Source organism: Anarhichas minor, unplaced genomic scaffold (genome assembly GCF_050575085.1).
Source record: "Anarhichas minor isolate MPS153535 unplaced genomic scaffold, ASM5057508v1 ptg000006l, whole genome shotgun sequence".
NCBI lineage: Eukaryota > Metazoa > Chordata > Actinopteri > Perciformes > Anarhichadidae > Anarhichas > Anarhichas minor.
The window spans coordinates 4,035,204-4,059,190 of NW_027466452.1; the positions used below are offsets into that span (position 1 = coordinate 4,035,204).

Consider the following 23,987-nt stretch of genomic DNA (forward strand, 5'->3'; position numbering starts at 1 on the left):
AACTCACACCAAAACAATCTAGATGAATAGATAAATAGCAGTACAGGTAAGAGGAAAAAGTTGTATTTTTGAATTTTGGGGTGAACTGTCAAAAATAGAGCCATGGGAAGGCTTGCTCTTGTGTGAATGGATTTTAGGGCGTAAACACATGACACAAGAACAATCCCCGTTAGTGGTTTCCCTGAACTGAAAGCAATCCTGAAGACAAAATGACTAACAAAACTAACAAAAGATTATGTGAGTTTGATGGATGACAATTTTGGTTATTTGCCTTTAACAAATACCCTTGTCATTTTCTTTTTAATTAAAGTAAAAGGTTACTATTTATACAAGGTTTCTTTAAATTGATTGTTATCCATGGTCACTCATGTGTCTAAAGTCAAACCCAGTCCAACCTAGTTTCTTGTAGATAGACCAGCAGGATGCAGGGTAAGTGTAGAGCAGATAAAGGTGTGTAACCTAAATCACACTTACATGGTTTACGTGGTCTGTGTGAAGCTAATTTCGTGAATGTGACGAGCAAACATGCAGACACAGACTATACATGCAGCCAAACGTGTTCAAATCTCCCTGTATGCCGACACGGACACCCACAAATATATATATATATAGTTATCAAATGATACACAAATGTGCCATCTACATAGTAGACTGCAAACAAAGCCTCTCACATGGCTTTTACAAAAAAGAAATGTAGCCATTACAACACTAAGTAATTTGTCTCAAGTGTTTGAAATCCGCCCTATCCAACCTCATTGTTTTACAATTCCAATTATAGTGCGGCATTGCACAAATGACCACTCTGTGGGACATGGAACATGTTCTTTCACTGTCCAATTCACCTTTTAACAACATCCCTTGTCAACCTACACAATGTGTCCTACATGAAGGGAGACATTCATGGGACTTCACACAGTCTTAAGAAATCCACAAAGACGTGGATGTGAACATATTTCTACAGTACACTTGTAGCCCTGCTATTATAAGAAAGAGTGTATGAGAAAACCTATTATCTGCATGTTGTTCGTGAGCTCGGTCAAACTTTGATTCATGCCTGCCGCACAGCTGCACGTGTCCTGTTTGTGAGGACGTCGGTTTCCGCAGGAACAGCATGTGTTCGCCTGTCTTGATAACAGTAGAGATAGAAGTGATTTTAATATTATATCTGAATTAAGAAAGTTGATTAAATAGGTTTACTCCTAGTCCCAAAACGAGGAAAAAAAATGTGTCAATCTCAGAGTGTTTGGCCAGTTAGGGCTGATTTCCTTCTCTGAAAATCAATGTGAGCAGCTCGCTAATCAAAATTTCTCCAAACTCGGCTGATCAGATTGGCTGAATCTTTGAAACCTGTCCGCTCTCCTCCGATGTGTTTGTTGGAGAAAGATGCACAGAGAGAGGGCACGGGGAAAGAAGTTGATTGTGTGCTGCTGTGCTTATCTGCGTTAGTGTGTGTGTGTAGGTGTGTGTGTGTGTGTGTGTGTGTGAGGGTGGTGGTGGTTAGGTGTTTTATTCAGAAAACCTAATCTTTTGATGATGGAAAAAGAGGAAAATATTGCCTGGATTTCCATCCCATCAGTGCTGTATCTAACGTAATCTTCTTTGACGGAAAGCTCTTTTTGATGTTTTATTGTCTGTGTAGCTCCGAGTTCTTTTGCTTCACCTCTCTCTCTCACTCACTCACTCACTCTCACTCTCTCTAAGGCGCGTGCACACACTCGCATACACAGCAGGAAGCTGAGGGTGTAAATGTGTAGGCACTACTGGGAATCAGTGCATCAAAACTAGGAAATGCAGTTTCCACTCCTCTCTTTCGACTCGCTCTCGCTCACTCGTACGTTCTGTGCATCTTCTGATTAGTCAGTGTGCGGCTAAATGCCGGCCGTGAGACGTGTTTGCAAAGCACGAAAGATTACTGCACATTTAAATACAGTTGCTGTATTTTGGGGAAGCCTGAACTCATAACAACTATTTGAATTTGAACTCTGTATTTTACCACATTGCCATTCTAGTACTGACTGTTAAATATTATGAAGTAACACGTATATGTTTCCATCTGAGAAGTGACCTTCTCTTCTAGTGTTTGTTCAGAGCTGGACTGCTGCGTTTTGTACCAGCTGAAGGTGAGAGACTGCCTTTTGGCTTAAGCCTGAATACAGTGCATTGCAATAATCTAACCGAGATGAAATGAAAGCATTGATGACCTTCTCAAGATCAAGTCGACAGAGAAGGGACCTGAATAGGAAAGGTCACACCCAGGTTCCTGGCTGCGGGTTTAACATTTGTAGAACGGTAAGCCGAGATGGTTTTGTAGGACAGGGATTGATATTGGACCGAAGATAAATATTTCTGATGGTAAAAGGACTTGTACTTGTACAGCGCTTTTCTAGTCTTCTGACCACTCAAAGCTCTTTAACACTACATGTCATCATTCACACCTATTCACACACTGATGGCAGGGGCTACCATGCCAGGTGCCACCTGCCCATCAGGACTCTAACCAATCATTCATGCCCATTCACAGGGAGCAATTTGGGGTCAAGTGTCCCGCCAAAGGACACATGGACATGGACCAGCAGAGCCGGGGATCGAACCGCATATCCTCTGATTGGACGACCCTGCCCTACCACTGAGCCACAGTCGCCCCAAGCCGCCTGATGATCAGTAACTCGAGGCTGCAGGTTCGCACATGGTTAACGTTGTGAAACGATGGTGGTTAACATTGTAATACGTGGTTCACGTTCTGGCGGTTAGGTACAGGCAACAAAACCACTTGGTTACGGCTCGAAAACAAATCACGGTTTGGCTTAAAATAAGTAGGCTTGTGACGTAACCTCGGAGGTGGTGTCATGTGATTCAGTGGCGTAGCACCACCTCTCACAATGTGAGACCAGGTACTGAGCTCTGAGGTATTAGAAGTGTCCTGTGTGTTGGCAAGGTCACATTTGCTTAATACCTGATGTCCTGTGAACTCACACTTAAGTCCTCGAGATTGCAAGTGTGGGTATTAGGACAGACCCTTGGTCTATGGAGAGACGGGGAGTCGGTGGAGATGTTTTAGGACTGGAGTGATGCTATGACGGTAACAGGAGCCAGTACAGAGGCAAGTTCTGGACATAGTGAAGTTTATTTAAGACTTAGGAGGATGCCCCATAAGAAGCCTGCAGCGGTAGTTGAGTGTGCATGAACATACGGATCAGCAGGAGAGAAGTGGGCTATGCTGTAGCAGTGGTTTGAAAAGGTTTTGATACATACTGACATGTTTTAGGACTGACATTGCATTGCCATTGGAATCCATTGTAACTGCAGTGTCATCTGCAAAAAAAGCGAGCTACAAACTTTTCAGAGGCACCTTTTGAGTTCTGATGATCGACAGGTTTTCAGTGGAATGTTCCTTTTTAAATTTGCAGCTCTTTGTGTACTTTGTAAGCAGAGGAACTCGAGGCATTTCATCAGTTAAGTGTCACGGGATTTCACGGATAGGACCCAAACGCAAGACCACAGGAGACAGAGTATGGTGAAACAGACTTTATTTAGCCAGAGTAGAGAGGACAGAAAGGTGTGTGAAGGTGTGGAGCCCGTGGTCCGACACCAGAGAGCAGATCGACGGTGTGAGTCCCGTGGCTCGACACCGGAGGGCTGGTAGCTCGACGGTGTGATGTCCCGTGGCTCGATACCGGAGGGCTGGTAGCTTGACGGCGAGATGTCCCGTGGCTCGACACTGGAGAGCTGGCAGCTTGACGGCGTGTGTAGTCCGCTAACACAACGGAGGGCAGAGCGGCGGTGAGTAGTCCGTAAACACAGAGGGCACGGGGGATTCCCGGACCGACGGACACCGGAGGCAAGCGCTCGAGGGAGAAGATGCAACGGGGTTGAATCGGGTGAAAGACGGTACGACCTGACAACCCCAGACTGCAGGACCAGAGTTTATATATTGCCAGGGGAATCGTTAGTGGGACCTGAGTCTGGTGTGTCAGGCTGCAGGAGGGAATTGGCTGGAGTGGCTGCAGCTGTGTGGCAATGGGAGGTGTCTGGTCTGACAGGGATCCTGACATTAAGACATTTACTGTGAGTTATTTCTTGGTTTTGAATTGGATAGAGGCCAAATGGAAAGGCACAAAGATGCATGCATACAGACACACACACCCACACACTCATCTCTCACTCAGTCTTCCAGAAAGATTTTGTTTTGACAGATTTGGCTTTGCATTCCATTTTTAAAAGCCAAGCCTCTTCTTGATGCCTTATATTAAAGGTTAATGTGAAATCTCGCTCTCGGAGAGCCTTACATCAATTTGTAGTTATTCACTTTTCTAAGGACAGGACAAGGTCTCTTTTATATTCACCTGCTGCTTTACAGACACTTTATTTCACACAATCGCTGTAACACATCACTCATTGTGGCCATCTCCCTGAGCGCAATAGGTTAATACATGACACGAGTCCCTGATGTAGCACTGCTTTCCTTTTTCTGAACTGCTACTTCTGGGGATGAGCAGCTGTTGATAATCTTGTCATCTTTTTTTTAATATACTGTACAATCAGAGCCGTGCACAGTGGAATCATTCACTGGCGTAAGACCAAGCAGAAACTAGTAGCATTCTGCCCTCTTGTCTTGTTCTTTCAGTTACATGTATGGATATGTCTCTCTCTCTCTCTCTCTCTTTGTCTTTGTTTAGGCTGCAGTATGGGATGTTTCTCTGTGATCTCTTTATCTCTCCCTCTGTTGGTGTTTAATTAAAGAAGCTATGTATATAATTGCTAACAACGGTAACAGTGCTGACAGAGCTATGTTAACCTGGGGAGGGGGGGGGGGGGGGGGGGCGTCACGAGACGGTGTTATCAGTATCAGTTCGTGTGACATTTTTATGGGGATGGTTTGAATTTTAAAACAAAGCTTCAAAACAGAATGAGCTGAGAACGGGACGGACGTCAGGTCACAGTTACCTTGACCTTTTACCTAAGACCAATGATAATACATGCAGCAGTTGGTGCTTCGTTTGTTGCACACCTTTATGCAATAGAGAGATTAACATATCAAACAGCAACTGCAAAGACACTGTGTGTGTGTGTGTGTGGCAGGGCAGTATCTGACCCACATTTGTGCTATGTCCTTTTGTGAGAGTTATGTTGGTCAGCCACACACACACACACACACACAAACCCAGTGTGCCCGACAGCCAAGTGTTCCCCGCTACACAGGCTCTTTCCTCCTGACTGTTTCCATCACAGAGCCACAGGCCTGTTTCTAACCCGCTGCTCTGTTCCCGCTAAGCGTTCTCTGTCTCTTATGTTGTGGGCCACAGAAGAAGCCCGCAGGATAAGGCCAGGCGCCCTCCCACCCCCCCATCCTGTGTCTCATCAGCAGCCAATCTTCCTCAAGTCCCCCATAAGTAGAGATAAGTAGGAAATTAGGCAGAGCCCCCCATCTCTGCCTCGATAAGAACTGCTTGACGGGTCGTCTTTGTCGCTTCAGAAAGATGGAAATTGAAAATAGTGTGATTGTTCCGTGCTGTGCGGTGTTCTTCCACATCCAAATCCACCCAGAGGAGGCTCTTCACAGGTTATGTAATGTTTGATTGGGTAAACAACAACTGCTTTAGTAGAAGTCTGAGGGATTCGTTTGGGTAGATGGGATTGCATTTCTCAAGATGGTATGCAGTGTCTAACATCACAATAAAAATTCATACAATAAATTAGCACGCTTTATATACAAGCAAAGACACAATAGAAAATAAGTGAAGTGTTTTCATAATTTTTTTTTGGGAACCAATTAATAACTGCGCGAACTGAAATCCTATTGAATTCGTAAATAGATTGTTTGGTTGGATGTTTGAAGCACAAGGACTCCAGTTTGGAAACTACTGAGCTAAGTTACTTATTTCTGTTGGATACATTTACATGAGCAAAGTCAGTGCTTCATTTGAGGAACGGATGCTGTTGTATTCTCACAAATCTGTGAAGAATTTGCAACTAACTAAGAAGCTTCATCGCGCTATTTGATGATGATGGTGATGATGATGATGATGATGGGGTAATTGGACTGAGGAGTCTTAAATCATGCCTAATAAGTCTGGTCATAAAAGTTATTCTTGTGAAACAACAACAAATTTGTCATTGCTGAGCCAAATGTTTTACGTGTTTCCATCTGGTTTCTTTTTTTCTGTTGACCGCAGCACAGCTTTTATATCCAGATGTGATAATACGCCGTCTGAGTGCTGGTCTGCACTACCAAACACACCTCCCCCATCCTGCTTATGCAACGTGATTGGCTCCTGTCTCATGTTAGTATATATATAGTAGGGGCGTCATTAGGGCTGAAGCCCCCCTAAAATGTTCTTCAGCCCCCCCCAAATAATTTGGCATTATTGGCTTTAAAAAAAAAAAAAATCCTTTTTTTTATTTTTATTTTGGTGATGTCATTAAATTAAACTATTGTTTCTCACATGGACAAGTTATTTATAACTCTAACATGCTACATATGTGGGTGCGTTCTGGTTTGTATGTTTCCTCCCCCTTCAAATTACAATCCTGCTAATAATAAAACAAGTAGACAACTCAAAAGTTGACGCTGTCAGGTCCATTCTCCATCCATTGTGTGCGGCCCCTTTAAGAATTAGGATTTGGGAGTGACGCGGATATGAAAGCTAGTTTATCCGTCTGTCCTTTACAAGCAGGAAAATTATTTCTCTCTCCTTATTTGAGAAAAGTTCATATTTGTGTTGTCAAATTTCACTATGACCCTGAAATTCTGTCTCTTGTGTTATCATATACTGAATGCAAGCAAAACTACAGAGCAAAATCACACTCTTTCTGATTGAACCAATCTATGAACTGTCTGAAACAATGGATATCCACGGCCCCAAATGGGCCCCAAAAAGAATTGCCAGCGCGCAAACATGCCACTCCCCTTGGGGCTAAGCTCCCCCTTTCTTTGAATCCTAGAAACGCCCCTGTATTTATTAGAAATGTGAAGAATGCATTCGCTGCACACTTTTTCTCATAACGTAGCTTTCATTTATGTCCATGCCATACAAATGGACTGCCCTCTAACTTTGACTTCTCCACAGCCTATAGCCATGAGAGAGAAGAGGAAAAGGGCAGAGGTCAAGACCCATCCGTTGGTACTTCTCCAGCTGGTTTGAGGCTGACGTCAACTACGAGATTAAAGAATTGAACGGATCAGGGTTAGCACAGGGAAATGTGGCTAACATGCACTCCCATCTCCATTACCCCTTATTAAAAAGCTAATGAGAGCAGCCATTTGCTGCTCTCGCTCTGTCGAAAACTAATGCAGAGAAAAGACTGCGGGCGCTTATTTCCCCCTAATCATCATCACATATCAATAAAGTCACAGGAGTGTAATTAGAAACACAAGGGAGGTGCTTTTCACACGTGAAGGAGACAATGTGTTGTTTTCTTCACAGTGAATATGCGACGTCGTCGACGTCTTGCCTAAGATTTGCACAAGGCGCAAAATAAGTATGATTTATAATTACGGTCTAATTGCAACATTATGGGTATGATCCAGACCGCCAGTCCCTTCATTCAAGCATCCATTGTTCTATTGTGTATGTTGTACCCCTGAAAAAAGGGGGATAAATAATCACGAGAGTGATATGATGTTTTTCCTCAGCAAGAACTTTACTGCAATGAGGAATAGATCGCGATTTCCCCGAGATATGTGGGTGGAGACCAAAGCAATCGATCTCAGACTCAAGATCAAGACCACTATGTAGATCAGTTTAACACTACGTATCCAACTACACAATTCAGAACAAAACAAACGATGCAAGAAAACACAATCTTATTATCTCAACCACGTATTCATGTGTGATGTGTTTTAACTCCTGGTTTCCGTAAATCGTAAAGTTATCTATGAATGATCCTCTCAATCACATTACATTCCACACAATAGACCATGAAATTACTATTTTCCTTAACTTATAAAAATGCATGTTTTCCAACTTGTCACACTCTCTCCTACAAAATAAATGTCGTCCCGACATTAACTCAAACATTTTCCTGCAATTAAACAGTCTCTTATGAACTTGACACTGAAGATCCTCTTCTGTAAGCTGGTGCTTGAACAAAGGTCAAGGGTCACGGCTCAAATAGTCCATATTCACAGTTTGTGTTTGTTGACTGTCCATTATAACAGTACATATATGTCTTTGAAAACAGTCTGTAAGGACAGTCAACTAGAAGTCCATGGTTCTAGCTATGTACATACATATAGGGTGACTGAAGGTAGTATGGCTGTAAGGGTGGCAACCATGGGACCAGTCCTGGTACGGGGTAGAAAGGTAACAGCTGTGGTGTTGACTGGATATTGTAGCATGAAGGGATACCAAGCTGATCATAGGTGAGGCGTCTTGGCGGATGTCTCTCTCTTTGTGGCAGCTGGTAGGCCGGCTCTACAGGTTCAGCAGCAGCACTTGATGATGGAGAGGTATCTGGTGAGCGATCATCAGGCAGATTTCCAGCAGGTACGTTTATCTCCTCATCAGGCAAGTTTTCAACAGGTGTGCTGGCCTCATCCAGCTGATCTCCCTCAGGAGGCTGTGCTGGCATGGCAACAGGGACTGTCACTCCAACTCTCTGTTCCACTGACAGGGGCCCATGTTCAGGCTCCATCTCTGGTTCGGCAGGCAACGTGGAAACCTGAAATGGCTCATACTGAAGGTCATATTCATCTCCACTGTCTTCATCAGACTCTTGAAGCTGTAATGCAGGCTGGTGTCTTTGTTTCTGGTTGCTTTTGTCATTTTTGGTCACTTCTGGTTGTGTCTCAAAAGGTAGGTAGTCACAGGACATGAGCAAATTTCTGTGCAGGACCCTGGAGCGTCCCTTACCCCTTTCTGGTCTTAGTTCATAAATCGGCAGGTCAGAACCCATTTGTCTCACTACTGTGTGAACTGTGTCTTCCCAATAGTCACGAAGTTTTCCTGGTCCTCCTCTTGGCGTCAGGTTTTTGATCAGAACCCGCTCACCAGGCTGTAGCACTGAACTCCTAACTTTTGTGTCATAATGCTCTTTACTCCTTTCGGCAGCTTTTTGAGCATTCTCATTTGCAATGGCATATGCTTCCTCCATACCTCTTTTCCATTTCTCCACATAGTCACGCTGGTCACTGGAACCTGACTCTGTGTACAGTCCAAACAGCAAGTCAACTGGAAGCCTGGGTGATCGCCCAAACAGAAGGTAGAATGGTGAATAACCTGTCACATCACATCGGGTACAGTTGTAGGCATACACCAATTTGTTAAGAGACTCCTTCCAGTTTGATTTCTGTGTTTCAGTCAGTGTCTTAAGCATCTGCAACAAAGTCCTGTTCATACGCTCCACTTTACCATTTCCCATCGGGTGATAGGGTGTTGTCCTAGACCCGGCCATGCCACTGAGTTTTTTTTAACTGAGTGAACAACTGATTTTCAAATTCTCTTCCTTGGTCATGGTGGATGCGAGAGGGGAACCCAAATTTCAGAGAAAAGTCATTGAAGATGAGATTTGCAGCAGTTTTTCCTGACTTTGACGTGGTGGCATATGTTTGAACAAAACGTGTGAAATGGTCCACAATCACAAGGATGTACTCATATCCACCTTTGCATCGGTCGAGATGTAGGAAATCAATACATACCAGTTCAAAGGGCTGTGTTGTCACAATATTTGTCAGGGGAGCTCTTGTTTCATGGCATGGCTTTTTCTGCTTGAGACAGGTGCAAGCTTTAGTCACATAGTGCTCAATGTCAGATTGCATATATGGCCAGAAGAAGCGGTCTCGTACTAGAGATACTGTGCGATCTGCACCTTGGTGTCCCATGTTATTGTGCAGCTCTTCCAGCACCTTTCCTTTGTACTGGTCTGGTAGGACCAACTGCCTACGGCCTGTGGTAGTCCTGTACAAAAGACCATCACTGTCAATTGTCAATTTGTTCCATTCTCTGAACAGGCATTTTGTTTTTGGACTGAATGTCTTTAGCTGTTTAACTGGTGGTCTGGAACCTGACAGTTTACAGTCTAGCAATGGACTGATGTACGGATCTGATTTCTGTGCCTCTCTTAACTGTTCTTTTGGAATGGGGCTGACTGATGCTGTGGCTAACTCATCTGCAACTGAGACCGACATGGATGCAGCGGAAAATGACAACATTTCAGGAGACTTTGCTTGTACCTCAACTGCTTGGATCGTGGCAGCGATGGTGTCGGGTGGCAGCTCCTCAGAACATTTTCTCATCAATGACTCTGCATCCAGTGGCATCCTCGACAAAGCATCTGCGTCACTGTTCTCTTTCCCTGGCCTGTACTTTATTGTAAAGTGGAAATCAGCCAACTCGGCAACCCACCTGGAAGTGGTCGCGTTCAATTTTGCAGTGGACAGAACGTATGTGAGCGGGTTGTTATCACTATACACAGTGAAGGTTGGAGCATAATACAAATAATCACGGAATTTGTCAGTGATTGCCCATTTTAAAGCTAGAAATTCTAACTTGCCTGCATGGTAGTGATAGTTCTTCTCAGCTGCTGTTAATGAGCGGGAGCCATAGGCAATGACTCTCAACTTGCCATCTTGTTTTTGATACAGTACTGCTCCCAAGCCTTGGTGTGACGCATCTGTGTGTACAACGAATGGCTGAGTGAAATCAGGGAAGCCCAACACTGGTGGATGGAGCAAACAGTCAATTAGTTGTTCAAGTGCCAGTTGGTGCTGATCAGTCCATGTGATTGGCTTGTTAGAGGGCACGACATGACTCACTTTCTTTGTTTTTGATTTTTTTGTTTTGTCAGGGACCTCGTTTGGGTCTGCTTTCAGGAGGTCATACAGACAGTTCGCTTTCCTGGAGAAGTCTTTGATGTATTGTCTGTAGTAGGTGAGTAGACCAAGCATTTTTCTGAGCTGACCCACATTCTGCGGCCTGATATCTTTCAATGCCCGGACTGCTTCAAAATCAGCTGGATCAACTTTGCTGCCATCTGCAGACACTATTCTTCCCAAATAACGGACCTCAGGTTTTAAGAGATCACACTTACTTGGTTTGAGTTTGATGCCATACTCCCTGAGGCGTTTCAGCACTTTTCGCACATCATCCACATGACTTTCAAAAGTCTTACTGAAAACCAGTGTGTCGTCCAGATAAGGGATGCAGATGTTATCCCGGAGCCCTTCCAAACATTCCTCCATACAACGTTGGAAGGCAGCAGGGGCGTTCATGAGGCCAAAAGGAATGCGTATCCACTCATAAAGTCCCCACGGTGTAACAAAAGCTGTCACTGTTCTGCTCTCTTCGGAGATAAATCCCTGGTGATAAGCTTTTCCCTGGTCTAAGAGGGAGAACCAGGAATTACCACCTAAACTGTCCATGATGTCTTGGACCCGAGGGATAGGCTGGCGGTCGGGATGTGTCTTCCTGTTCAGATCTCTATAGTCTATACACAACCGGAGGGTGCCATCCTTTTTTCTAACACACACGACAGGTGAGGAGTATGAAGAATTAGACTTTCTCACCCAACCCTGTGCTATTAGGTCATGGAGGTAACCCTTCATCTCCTGGTACAGGGGTTTTGGCACCGATATGTACGTGCGTTTGACTGGTTCAGGGTCTTTGAGAGAGATGGTCATTTGCAACCTTTCAATGCAGCCGATATCATTGTCTGATCTTGAAAAGGAATGACACTCTTCTCTAAGCATCTGTCTCACTACCTGTCTCTGACCTTCATCCAGGTGACTTAAGTCTACAGGTGGATCCCACTGTTCACTAGCTTTACAGGAGGTTTGGGTGCTAGTGTGATTCACTGTAGCTGGTGTTGTAACTTTTTCAAAGGTCTGGGCAGGCATCACAGTCAGAATCATTTGTACTGTTCCAATTACAGTGCGCCCTAGCAAAACAATGTCATGGTCAGTTGGGTTAGAGACATCAATTATGATGACTGGTACCACTCCTTTCCTGACTCTGACTAGTGTGTCGTAGAACTCAAGACCATCTGGCCATCCAGGGTTCAGGTCTGGCTGAAATAGCATGGTCATGTCTTGCTTGAAAGGCTGGACAGCTACACGACACTCAATCTGAATACTGCTGTGTTTTGGCACTGTAACCATCTCTTTCTTTGTTTTCACTGTATACTCGTCTATCTGCTCGACACTCACAGCCTGTATAAAAGCTCTCACCTTATTTCTTTTGAGACTTGGGAAAGCTTTCCTCACAGCACTGTACTGTTTGGTCTTCTCAGTCTTTGCCAGTATGTGTTCAACAACATTGAAACCTATGATGGGATGGGACAGGTGACAGCCTTTCATCACAAGCACGGGAACGATCAGTTCTTTTGTTTGGTTGGTTTCAGAGGCTAGCCGGAAAGTTGTCTCAACCCATCCCAGGTAAGGCATTTCAATTCCATTTGCAGCAGTCAATGTTAATCCATCAGGTGTGTCAAGAATTTCTGAAACATCTCTCAGTCTTACATCTGGTAAGTATTCAGTTTTCCATCTTTCATCAATGATCGATACCTGAGAGCCTGTGTCCCATAAAGCTTGGAGCTGGTGACCGTTCAGGTAACATTCAACAAGACACCGCCTGCCAACTAGTGAGGTGACTTTGTGGGGGTGGCAAACTGGAGCAAGGGGTGGCAAATAGTGGGCTCTATTGTCTTTGCAGGGAGGTTTTTCACTTTTAGTTGTCAGGTGAGTGCATTTTTTCCTATGTTCAGTCCAATGTTGTTTTTGACATGCAATGGAACAATACAGTGCCTCTTTACAGGATGAGCACTGTTTCAGCTTCTGTGGTGAACTCATACTGCCACAATTTGCACATTTCTGGGACATTTCATTGGCTATGGTTAACACTTGTCCCGCAGGGGCAACCATCTCCCGTTTAAAGGGGCCTCTCTTGATGTTCTGACTCCACTAGTTTTACATCCAGCTTGAAAATGTTCTCCACTCCCACAGTGGTAGCAGTGCATGCAACGTTCTTCTGATCCAGTCTGCTGGCAGACAAAACACCTCCTTGGAACATAAGCAGGGCCGTTGGTGTACCGGTGAGGTGCATGCTGGGGGTGAGTTGTATTTGGTGTTTGGGGCTGGCTGTGGCTGCTATGATACTGCTGTTGTGAACTATGGGCCTGGGGGTCCCTATCTGGCCTTCTAGCTAAAGGTGGGACATAGGGTTGTGACTGGAACATCGGCTGTTGCAATGTCTCTTTAATCTGAGCTATTTCTGCACTGAGGCCTTTAAGAGAAGCAACACCGGTCTTAAGTTCTGCTAACTCTGTTAACCACTCAGGGGGCACTTTTGCTTTAGCTTCCTTCACAGGGCATTTTGCAGATGGCGGGTCTTCTGACTGGACTACGCTTACACTTGTAGCTGGCTGTGGGGAGCTGAACCTCTTCTTGTTTCTTCTTTCCGTCTCATTGGCACAGGCAATGTTTAACCTCTCTAGCAAAAGCTCATCTGAGGTGTTAGTATCTAACAAGAGGGGCTGCATGTCTATCCTGATACTGTCATTCTGGAGACCAGTAAGTACTGTGTGCAAGCACATGCGCTGGACTAGAGCTGGGTCATACCTAAGCCCTGATTCTGACTCTTGGGACGCAAATAGTACTTTCTGCCTTAGACCGAAGACTCGCATCAGGAAACTTTGAGGGGTCTCCTTGCTATGCTGTGCTTCTGAAGCTAGTTGCTTGTAAAGCTCTGTGGCGCTCTTTTCTTGGAAGTGTGAGCGTAGGATGCACCTAAGAGTGGGAAGGGTAAGGTGGGATTTTCCTTCCAAGTAGCTGCGTAGCTGTGCGCCTGGAGAAATAGCTTTGATTACTGCGTCTACTATTTCTATCTCAGGATAGCCTCTGCTTAGTCCATTCTCAATCTGGTGAACAAGACTGGAAAATGTCATTTTATCTCTCTGGCCTGGTTCACCGATTTGACCAGAAATTTTGAAATCTTTGCGCCAGCATGGGCTTGGCTGCGACTGAGCACTGGCTATGGGCTGCATGCTCACTTGTGGGCCGACAGGGGTTTGAGGTAGGTGCAGAGAACCATTAGCAATGGCATTGACATTAGTAGTTTGGTTGAATTCCAATCCTTGTTGTTGGTTTACAGCTCTTAGCTCCTCCATTTCTTTCTGTGCTCCTGACATCTCATCGTGGTTGTTTTGTAACACTTCGACAATGTAGTCTTTCAGTATCAACAATTCGGACATTCCGTCATCTTCTAGATCTGCCACCTCTTCTCTTTCAAGGTGGTTCAATATATGAGTCAACAAGGATATGCGGGATTTTCCTTTAACATTTGCTCTTTGTTTGTCTGACATGTTGAGAAAATCACAGATTTCCAGTAAATTGTCTTTGGACAGGGTGTGTAATGCACCTACTACCTCTTCCTGTAGCTCTTCCAGGGCTGCCATAATGTTGACAGGGCAGGATGGGTTTCAACTGTAAAGGAGTCCACTCTGAACTGGAAGGTCTTTTCTGTCCCTGATGATCTCTAACTGGCCTCAGGTGACGTGTACTCAACCTCCAGCTTCCAGCTCTCCTTGTACAGCAACACTTCCTTCACTGCAGCCTGCCTGGGTTGTAATGTGGGGATTTAGCTAGCTCGGAATTCAGCGAACAGGTCGTGGACACTGGACATCTGAACAGCTATCCCAGCGGTGCCTCCAAAATGTTGTACCCCTGAAAAAAGGGGGATAAATAATCACGAGAGTGATATGATGTTTTTCCTCAGCAAGAACTTTACTGCAATGAGGAATAGATCGCGATTTCCCCGAGATATGTGGGTGGAGACCAAAGCAATCGATCTCAGACTCAAGATCAAGACCACTATGTAGATCAGTTTAACACTACGTATCCAACTACACAATTCAGAACAAAACAAACGATGCAAGAAAACACAATCTTATTATCTCAACCACGTATTCATGTGTGATGTGTTTTAACTCCTGGTTTCCGTAAATCGTAAAGTTATCTATGAATGATCCTCTCAATCACATTACATTCCACACAATAGACCATGAAATTACTATTTTCCTTAACTTATAAAAATGCATGTTTTCCAACTTGTCACATGTACGCTATCGCCACCATCACTGATCAGATATTGGAAAATGTTCATGAAATTATGTTTTACACAGATTAGCATTTCCGTTACAGCACGGAAAATGTTTATTATGTCATATTGTAAGTCACAACCAAGGTTTTTTTTTGTAAAAAAGAAGACTTTCAAAATGATTAAAAGATAAACCGAATTAATAGGCTTTTAAAAATGGACTTAATATAAAGTGTGACGATCTGGATCCAAAGCTTGAAACCAGATTTTTGTTGTAGTCATTTCCTTCTGGCCTGGCACTGTGTCCTTGAAGCCCATGTTGTCAGGCCCCTGCTGGCCTTGTTTCCCTGCCACTGTCATTGTTTTCATACAAATTGGGAGGAAGTGTGCCAGTTTTCTCGAGGAATACTTTGAGTGGGACACGTTGGCTGAAATGTACGGGTGCTTTGTTGCTGTGGGTAGCGGAGGGATGCAGCAATCAAATCAGAAGCAAAAAAAAAGCAATCCCAGCATATTAGGAATGCACTTACAGAGGGTGGCCATGAATCTCTGATGGCGAGGGAGGAAGAGATGAGAGGCAGTAGTCATTTCTGACATAACAGGAAACTGTTACAGACGGCTTAGCCGTGACCCGAGCGTATCTCAAATGGAGGCACTTCCTTTCTGCTTTTAGGACTTCATTTAGTGACGAGTGACCTCATTCAGCATCCCTGTTGTACTGGTTACTTAGTAACTGAGAGCAATTTTATTTCCAAGACAAACCAGCTGCTAAAGGAAGTCTGCATCAACATGTCATTAGAGAGAAAGGGGCTTCGTGCACAAACACCTCTGACAGTAACAGCTTCCACCTGCCGTACAACTAAACTGCATGAGCAATTATGTTTCTGGCAAACGTATTTTGTTCATGTTAGTTTCCAGTAATATAAGTCAACATAGAGGGATGGGTCCAAGAAACATTTTTCATGAACTGAAACACAACGTTAGACACCCCCTTTCCCAAACACAATCATTTTCACACAGTCTCAGTCATCGTAGCAAGAATGTGCCGACACAATGATGCCTCCTGAAGTCATTTCTGAGAAGCAATTAATAAATCCATATCATCTCAAACTGTCCCCTACGTATTTAGGATTGTGCATCTTGATGTATTGTATGGGTTCAGTCCGGTTAGGGAGGGGCCAGGTGGGGAACATAAGCCACCTGAACATTGAGTGGTTGTAGTTCCAGCTGGCTGTGAGGCTGCGGTTCATTTTCCAGTTTATTTGCTCTTTGTTAATATTCTCAGTGCTTTTGTTCTTCTCCTCGGTTTCGTTGTGTGTATTCGTAAAAATGACTCAACATCTTTGTCTCTACTCCCATCCAGCACCAGACAACCTCACTATAGTCCATCCGTTCATTTATGTAGAATTACTTCCAGTAATGCTGCAATGCTAAATCTATTGGGTTACTTTTCTGTACTATACAGCTGTTCTCTCACTTCCTTGTGTAGTTGTGATGCTTGAATTGGATTAATAAAGTTCATTGTATTTAATCTGAGAAACAGTAATATAAATGTGAGATTTAACTTCAGTCTTCAAAAAGTTAAGATTCAGGACTACAAATAAACCCTCATATGATCATAAATCAATACATTCTGAACTTTTGCTGTCTGGCTGCGTGCAGACATTCATATACCACATTGATCAAGTGGCGGTTGCATTAAATTAAAGCGTGAGATTAATAAAAAAATCTAAAATAAAAAATAGTTTATTTGTTTGTTATTTTGCCCAAAAAAAAGAAAGAAAAAAAAGAAAGTGAAATGTATGAGTAGAAAGCAAAGAGGAAGAGTTTGCCATGTTTCCTCAGTTTGCCGTGATCACAGGAAGTGTCCCGCAGCCAAAAGCAGACTGCTATGACAATCTGTCCCACTTTTGTCACGGAACCTTCACCTGTCATTTCACACTACGCCCCCCCCCCCATCATCCGTACGTGATGCTGTCATTTCCATTCCACTCAAGTTGAGGCGGAAAGAAAGAAGGGGCAGTTTGTTTTTTAAGTGACAGAAACACCTCAAGTTAGAGAGTGAACAAGACTAGACTAAGTATTGGAGTCGCTCATTTATGCCCATAAGTAACCGTTGTGTAACCTGAGTGACCAGAGGAGCAGCGAGGCAGACACCAGCTGAAAGCACAATTTCCAAACAGACCATCAGCTGTCTTTTTTTCTGAATATAAGTTAAGTTAGAAAAGGCAGAGAAAAAATGTCCCAGATAATTAGAGCGTATAGCTCTCTACATTTCTGACAAAACAAACGCCTGCGACAACTTTCAAGAGAATCTATTTTTAAAGAGCTCACAGAGGAGCGGCAGGGGGAGGTAAAACCGATTATATATGTATTTCCAAGTAGAGGAAATGGAAATTTCAGATTGCAGCCTCAGCCTCAGCGGTGTATATCTATCACAGTTTTGGTATTCAATTTGGGAAATGATAATGGTGACAGGGGCCGGCATGAACTCTGGACCCGGCTGCATTATTTATACACTTCACACACCGTTGTCTTTCCAGCAGGGAAAGTGTTTGGCCCAGAGAAATGGAGGCCCTGCTGTAGGTTCCAACCCAAGATTTGCAATATTATTATCATTATTATTATTAATAACTTAAAGGTTATATCAGCTGTTTTCATTTCCTCTGCAACAAGATCGGAAAAGATGTCAGTAAATTAATAAATTCTGATTATTTTCAGACTATTCCTGGTTTTGCTTTCTTCTTTTTTTCACAGTGATTCCAGACTCACGCGGATACATTTGAAAATACATTATGTACTTTGTTTTTGGTCTTCTGTCCGCACTGAGCTGAAAATTGAGCTTTTAAAAAGCGCTCTGCAGAGCGGATGTTTTATCCTGTTCAAGGGCTGTTTGTCACAAAAACCTAATTTCAAACTGACTGTTACTCCGTTATCAGAAACATGTAAATGGTAAGTTGTGATGTGGAGCGGACAGAGTGGATGTTAAACCCGCTGGGACTCACCAGAGTCACCGCAATATCCGTCTCAAGATGTTGTTTTTTTTGACCATGTTGTCTATAAATCTAGTCTTAAAATATGTTTTATTAATCAACTCTTTTTATCCATACATGTACTTTTTTCTCCGTGATCCAAACTCATTTCTTCACATAATTATAAATAAAACAAGACAAAGAACATGCCATGAAATAAGCATCATATATATAAATCCAATACCAGTGTTTTTGTGAGGGGAAAAACGAATGAAATAAATTAATAAATTAATATTAATACTAGTGAGTAAATACAAATATATTGAAATTCATTGAAATACTATCTAACACCTATTAATACTGACCAGATGTTTGCTGTGATGCACAGCTTTTGTTGTTTGTCGACCAAAACAGGACAAAACCCACATTTAGCTGCCTTCCTTTTGTTCAGACATGTCGGTGTGAGCATCTGGAGATCATTATGATAACAGCCTGAAAATGTTTGTGTGCTATTTAAAAACAAAACTAAAAAACAGCCAGCTCAGTGTGGATGGACTGTATTGATACAGTCCTGTTCTATATCAAAGCCAGCACATTGATACACTGGCCCCTTCTTCACTTCCTACCCCTCTTCTTCCTCGGACCACACCCATGGCCGAACTCCATCTTCATCTTGATCTCAACTTCACACCTGTGGTTCATCAAGTTTGGTGACTGCAACCTGCAGGGCTGGGATGCTGTCGTGGTGACGAAATCAAAACCGTTTCCCGGGTAGTTTCCGTTTCAGAAGGTGTCTCCCGTAGCTCATTTTGCCACGATAACACACAGAGACTTACAAGGAGGAAATACCATAAATCCTCCTTATTAGTGTATTATCACAAATCATCCATATATATATATATATTCATCTTCTTCTTTATTAGAACTTTTGGAATTACATCCTGTTTAAATTAAAAATATAAACGACAGGTGAAATGGTTTCCAACACAAAGTCCACTTGATCAGTTTTCAACAAATGTGAGTTTCACAGTAGAGACAGATCGTTTTTAGTGTAATTGGAAAAAAATAAAAGGATTTTGGAGCTCTGAGCAGTCAGACATCTTTGAATGAAGTCGCCTGAGATTAATGAAAGCTGAATGTATGGACAGTCATGATTATTTAAGGCATATTTTACATCACAAGTTGTAATTCTCGCTCATAAAATGCTCTTTCAACTGGTTCAGCCCCCCCCCACACACACACACAGACACACTGATCCCGCTGAGCTCAGAACAGTCAGACTCAGCAAAAAGTCTGAGAGCCTGGAGTAAAGAATATCACAACCTAGACTAGTTTCACAGCTCTACTATGCGCCCGCTGCTCCAAATGAACAAGTGCTCCTCTTTTATCTATTCACAGATTTAAAGTATTTAAGCTCTGACTTTAATCTCCCAGACAAAATACATTCAGCATTTCCTCTGATCCCTGTTTGGGCGCTCTTTACTTAAAGGCTCTCTACTCTCAATGCATTTGATCTTGTTCAATTAGGAAGGATATTGTGAATCGCAGTATGAGCTCACTCTGAAATCATCTCTTTCCCGTAAAATTACTTTTTATTTATTGACTTGTTTTATTCGTTCATATATTACTACATGATACAAACAATATAAATAAAACAATACCAGTATTTTTAGTGAGGGGAAGAACAAATAAAAACTATATCATTTTATCTATGATAATAATAATAAGTCAGTATGTTAAAAAATATTTATTAAAATACTAATCATAATCAAAGTAAGGGAAATAAATATGAAATAATTCTGCAATTCAAATTAAAAGGTAGATGTAAGCTGATTGTGAAACAGTAACAGAAAAAAGAGACTACAGAATATGTCATCATAATAGTTTCCCTTACTCTGCTTAATGAAAAAAAAGTAAAGTAAAACACACTTTCACACCAAATTAAGACTAAATCCACCACAAGCAATCCAATTAATTAGCTAATGGAATCTCCAAACCAAAGTTTCACGTCTTGCCTTCCATTCTCCTTAAGCACTGGAAACAAAGGACCATATTAGAATAAAAGTAGATGGGATATTGCTCTCCCACAAGTCCTTCCTCCACTCCAATTCCAATTCAAGCAGCTGAAATATGTTACAGCAGCTTTAATTGAATTTCAAGCGATCCAGCTAATTTTAATCCAGACGAGCTGTATTTCACAATATTGCATGTTTGGAAAGAAAGTGATACATCTTTTCATTAAATGCTCTCATACACAAACGGAGCTGGATGGAATTCAAATTGTAGTGCTGCATTATTGAAAAAAATGAAAAACACATAAAAAGCCAGATCTCTATGTATTTACAAAGGCACAGCTGAATAGATACATATCATCATATTGACCTCCGCCGTTTGTTTCTGTGCATGTTAATCATCTTGCTATGATGTGGCCATATGTTTTACTCAGTGATGTTTGCTTCAATAATACTGCTCAACATCAAATATGAATATTAAAATGATCTGTGCCCTTATGTATGCTTAGAGTGTTAACTTTTATCTCTGCCAGGAGAGAGTGAGATTGTGTGTGTGTGTGTGTGTGTGTGTGTGTGTGTGTGTGTGTGTGTGTGTGTGTGTGTGTGTGTGTGTGTGTGTGTGTGTGTGTGTGTGTGTGTGTGTGTGTGTGTGTGTGTGTGTGTGTGTGTGTGTGTGTGTGTCTCTGTCTCTGTGTGTGTCTCTGTCTCTGTCTCTGTCTCTGTCCAGGGCTTTGGCTAACAGCTGACAGCTAATGGAACTACCCAGCTGCCTGCATCGCCACTGCCTAAACGTGGCTCTGCCGCCAAGACAGTTATTTGCTGCCTTTTCATTGGGCATCAACGTCGTGTATACATGCGTATTGTGGATGTACTTGAAGCCGTAATAAACGCTTCAAGTGGCGATTACACCCATAAAACGGAGCTGAGATGTGAACCAACCTCAGTGGAGCCGATGCAGACATCTGCAAAGATTAAAATATCTGCTATGTGAGACGTGCAAGTGAAAAAACAGATGATACAGATGCAGTCTAGACGAGGGGTTTGTGTTCGTGTGTTCGTTGCAGACACACCTGGCGGAGATCTGCATTCCTTATACAATCCCTTTTTCACAATCAACATAAGTTTACTTAGTTTTAAGACTTACTTAAGCAACAAAACTACATGGTTTAAGAAAAGATTGTGGTTTGGGTTAAAATGAGTATGTTTGTTGTGTAAAATAACTATGCTTTTTAGATTAGCAGTGTTTCTAAAGTCTGTTAGTTAAGCTACGAAATGAATAGCGGACTCATGGTTGAAAGTCCCTGTCTGCTTGGCCATCCATTCTAACCTCCCATCAGATCTACTTTGACTTTCTCGCTAATTCAACTAGGCCCGTTGCTCTGGCCATCTCATAATGACGCGGATGGGTTTACATTGGAGTTAGTTGAAAGCCCAGTGCGTCGCATACAGACAGTAAAGGGTTACCTCGGTATCAGACGCCAAGGGCCACGGACCAAGCTGCGGATACTGCTTTTCCAGGTAGGCAGAGTATATCATTTTCTACATATCTGACAGTGAATACGTCCGTGACTTTTAAGATAATCTATTTTGAAGACCTCATGAAGGGGAGGGGAGGGGAAGTTAAAACTCTGAATACATATAATCCAAATTCCAAATTGCAATCACAGGGGACGTAGCGTATATCTATCACATTGGATATTACATTTGGATTAATAATAATGGTGACAGAGACCAGCATTAACTCTGGACTGCAGCTGATGAGATGGACACTGTTACGAATCTTTGACTATATCTATGTGGGAAGTACACCACTACACCACCGCAAAAGTGTCCATTTTACTCTTCTATCTAATCTACCCTTCTTTTTCTTTTTTACTTGTTGAATACTGCTACTACAATTAAAACTCTCCAGGCCTGTAAGAACCATTGAAACTGAACAAGTGAAGAGAAAATCCAGCTCTCACAGCGCATTCACGTTCAATATGCGACAAAAGGTTGCAAGTAGACATTTCTCGATACTCAATTTTACACATGAAGGTCAGTCAGTAGGAGTACTACTCAGCCTGTTAAGAAAGGCTGTACAATGTTTTCTGTGTGTGTCAAGTTGGAGGAAAAAAAAACTATAATCACATCGGCATTATCTGTTTGAGCTTTAACGCTTTTTTAACCAAAGAAATGGAGGCATGGAGTTTGAAAGACGTGGGCATTTTTTGGGCATGGAAGGTCTAACAAATTTCATTTTTTTAAATCTAGGATTCAGTGTAGTTTTTCAGAAGCACTTACGAGTATGGCAGGTAGCCAGAGACATAAGTGAGAGCACACCCTTTTTCTCACACTGGTTGATATTTAAAATCCTGGTACACAAAGTCTCTTTCTTTCTTCTTCTCTCCGACACACACATACATTCCTATATTACCAACAGTGGACCACCAGGCTACTCCAACCAAGTGTGGACCTGCTGTTTCTGGTCATTTCGAAGAAAAAAAATTTAATAAAACATTAACTTTTTAGGTCTTTTCATGCACGCACACACACACAAACACACTGACCTGTAAATCTTGTATCTGGTAGAAAATCCCTGCTGGAACCTCTCTCTGAACTCTGTGTACTCCGGACATCTGTGGAAAGGTCCCTTCTCCGACAGCAGCCAGTCCAGCTGCCCCCCGCTCTGCCTCGTGTTGAAGCCCCATGCTGAAGTGCTGGACGAGGAGGATGAGGAAGACGATGAGGAGGACGAGGAAGATGACAGGGAACCGTGGAGCACCTTCCCACCGCTCACCCCGCCGCCCACTTGTTCAGCTCGGGCGGTCCACGGCAGCCATAGCAACACCCACGGCAACCATAGAAGCATCAAGGAGGACGCCGGCCATCTAGCAAGGCAGGCGGAGCCATGGGAGCACCTCTCTTTTCTCATTGGCCAAGGAGTCGCCATGGTCCAGGTGGTGATGTACTAGGGCACCTAGGACCGGCATTTCTTCTGACAGTCACCTCCCACTGGCCTGAACAACAAGACAAACACATTTGGCTTTACTTACATGATGAAACATTTAAATTGAGTCTCAGACATTGATGGAAACTTCTGTCCACATATTGTGATTACAATCCAGAATAATGAAGGCAGCACAATGTTCACCAAAGTGGTGCTCATAAAAAATAACATCAATCATAGCGTCTTTATGTCTGCTCTAAATGTGCATATGAAGGGTATTCTATCTGCATGTCAGAGCAAACATAATTATTGTTATCAACGTTTGAGCATTAACTAAATGCACAAGTCAGACGGGCGTTGCTTTCATTCCTCCAAAGAAATATGATTTTACTGATGAGGGCACTGCCTCTCGTTAAAGTGTAATCTTAGGCCCCTGTTGCGCTTACCATTTAGTGTTTCATATCTGGATAAATCCAGAGTAGCTTTCACTCACTTTTATTTGCACTACATTTATCTATTAGATGTGGTCCGCTGTACGAGCCTAAGCCAGTTTGATTTTCCACAAACTGGCTGAAGCGACAGTCATTATAACACATTCTGGCATATTATAGGAGACGTTGATTGTGAGTGCTTTGAATGCGACAGGTTTCTGTTCCACTTCAGACTATATCTATTCACCTGCTATTTAATCCTAAAATACAATCTCAAATGGGTTGCTACCATTCTAAACTGGGAGAACCATATATGTGCCCGAGGAAAATCAGCAGATGTCCTCTCTTTAACAATGATCTTCATACCTGACATAAGTGCCGTGTGGATCCAGTCTTAAGTTTAGGGAGGTTGTTTAGCGGCAATGGACTCCAAGTACATAAACTAGGTGTGCAAGGAATATCTTGGATTATGATCAGCCTTTTATTTTCAAGAATAACACACCATAAAGTCTCTACTTCGGGACATTCTCATAAGAAATGAGTAAGTGTAACAGGACTATTCGCCCATCTCCAGCGAATCTAGTCCAATATACTCAAATATTATTTTATATTGT

The 23,987-nt window shown here is 42.8% G+C and overlaps 1 protein-coding gene across 1 annotated transcript in view; it reads right to left on the reverse strand.

Moving 5' to 3' along the window:
- The window catches only part of brinp2 (bone morphogenetic protein/retinoic acid inducible neural-specific 2), a 135,849-nt gene extending 112,904 nt beyond the window's left edge, over nt 1-22,945 (reverse strand). The window contains exon 1 of the mRNA XM_076079828.1: nt 22,563-22,945. Coding sequence (XP_075935943.1) covers nt 22,563-22,945 — 383 coding nt within the window. The remainder of the gene's footprint in view (nt 1-22,562) is intronic.
- Between the last annotated feature and the right edge of the window lie 1,042 nt (nt 22,946-23,987).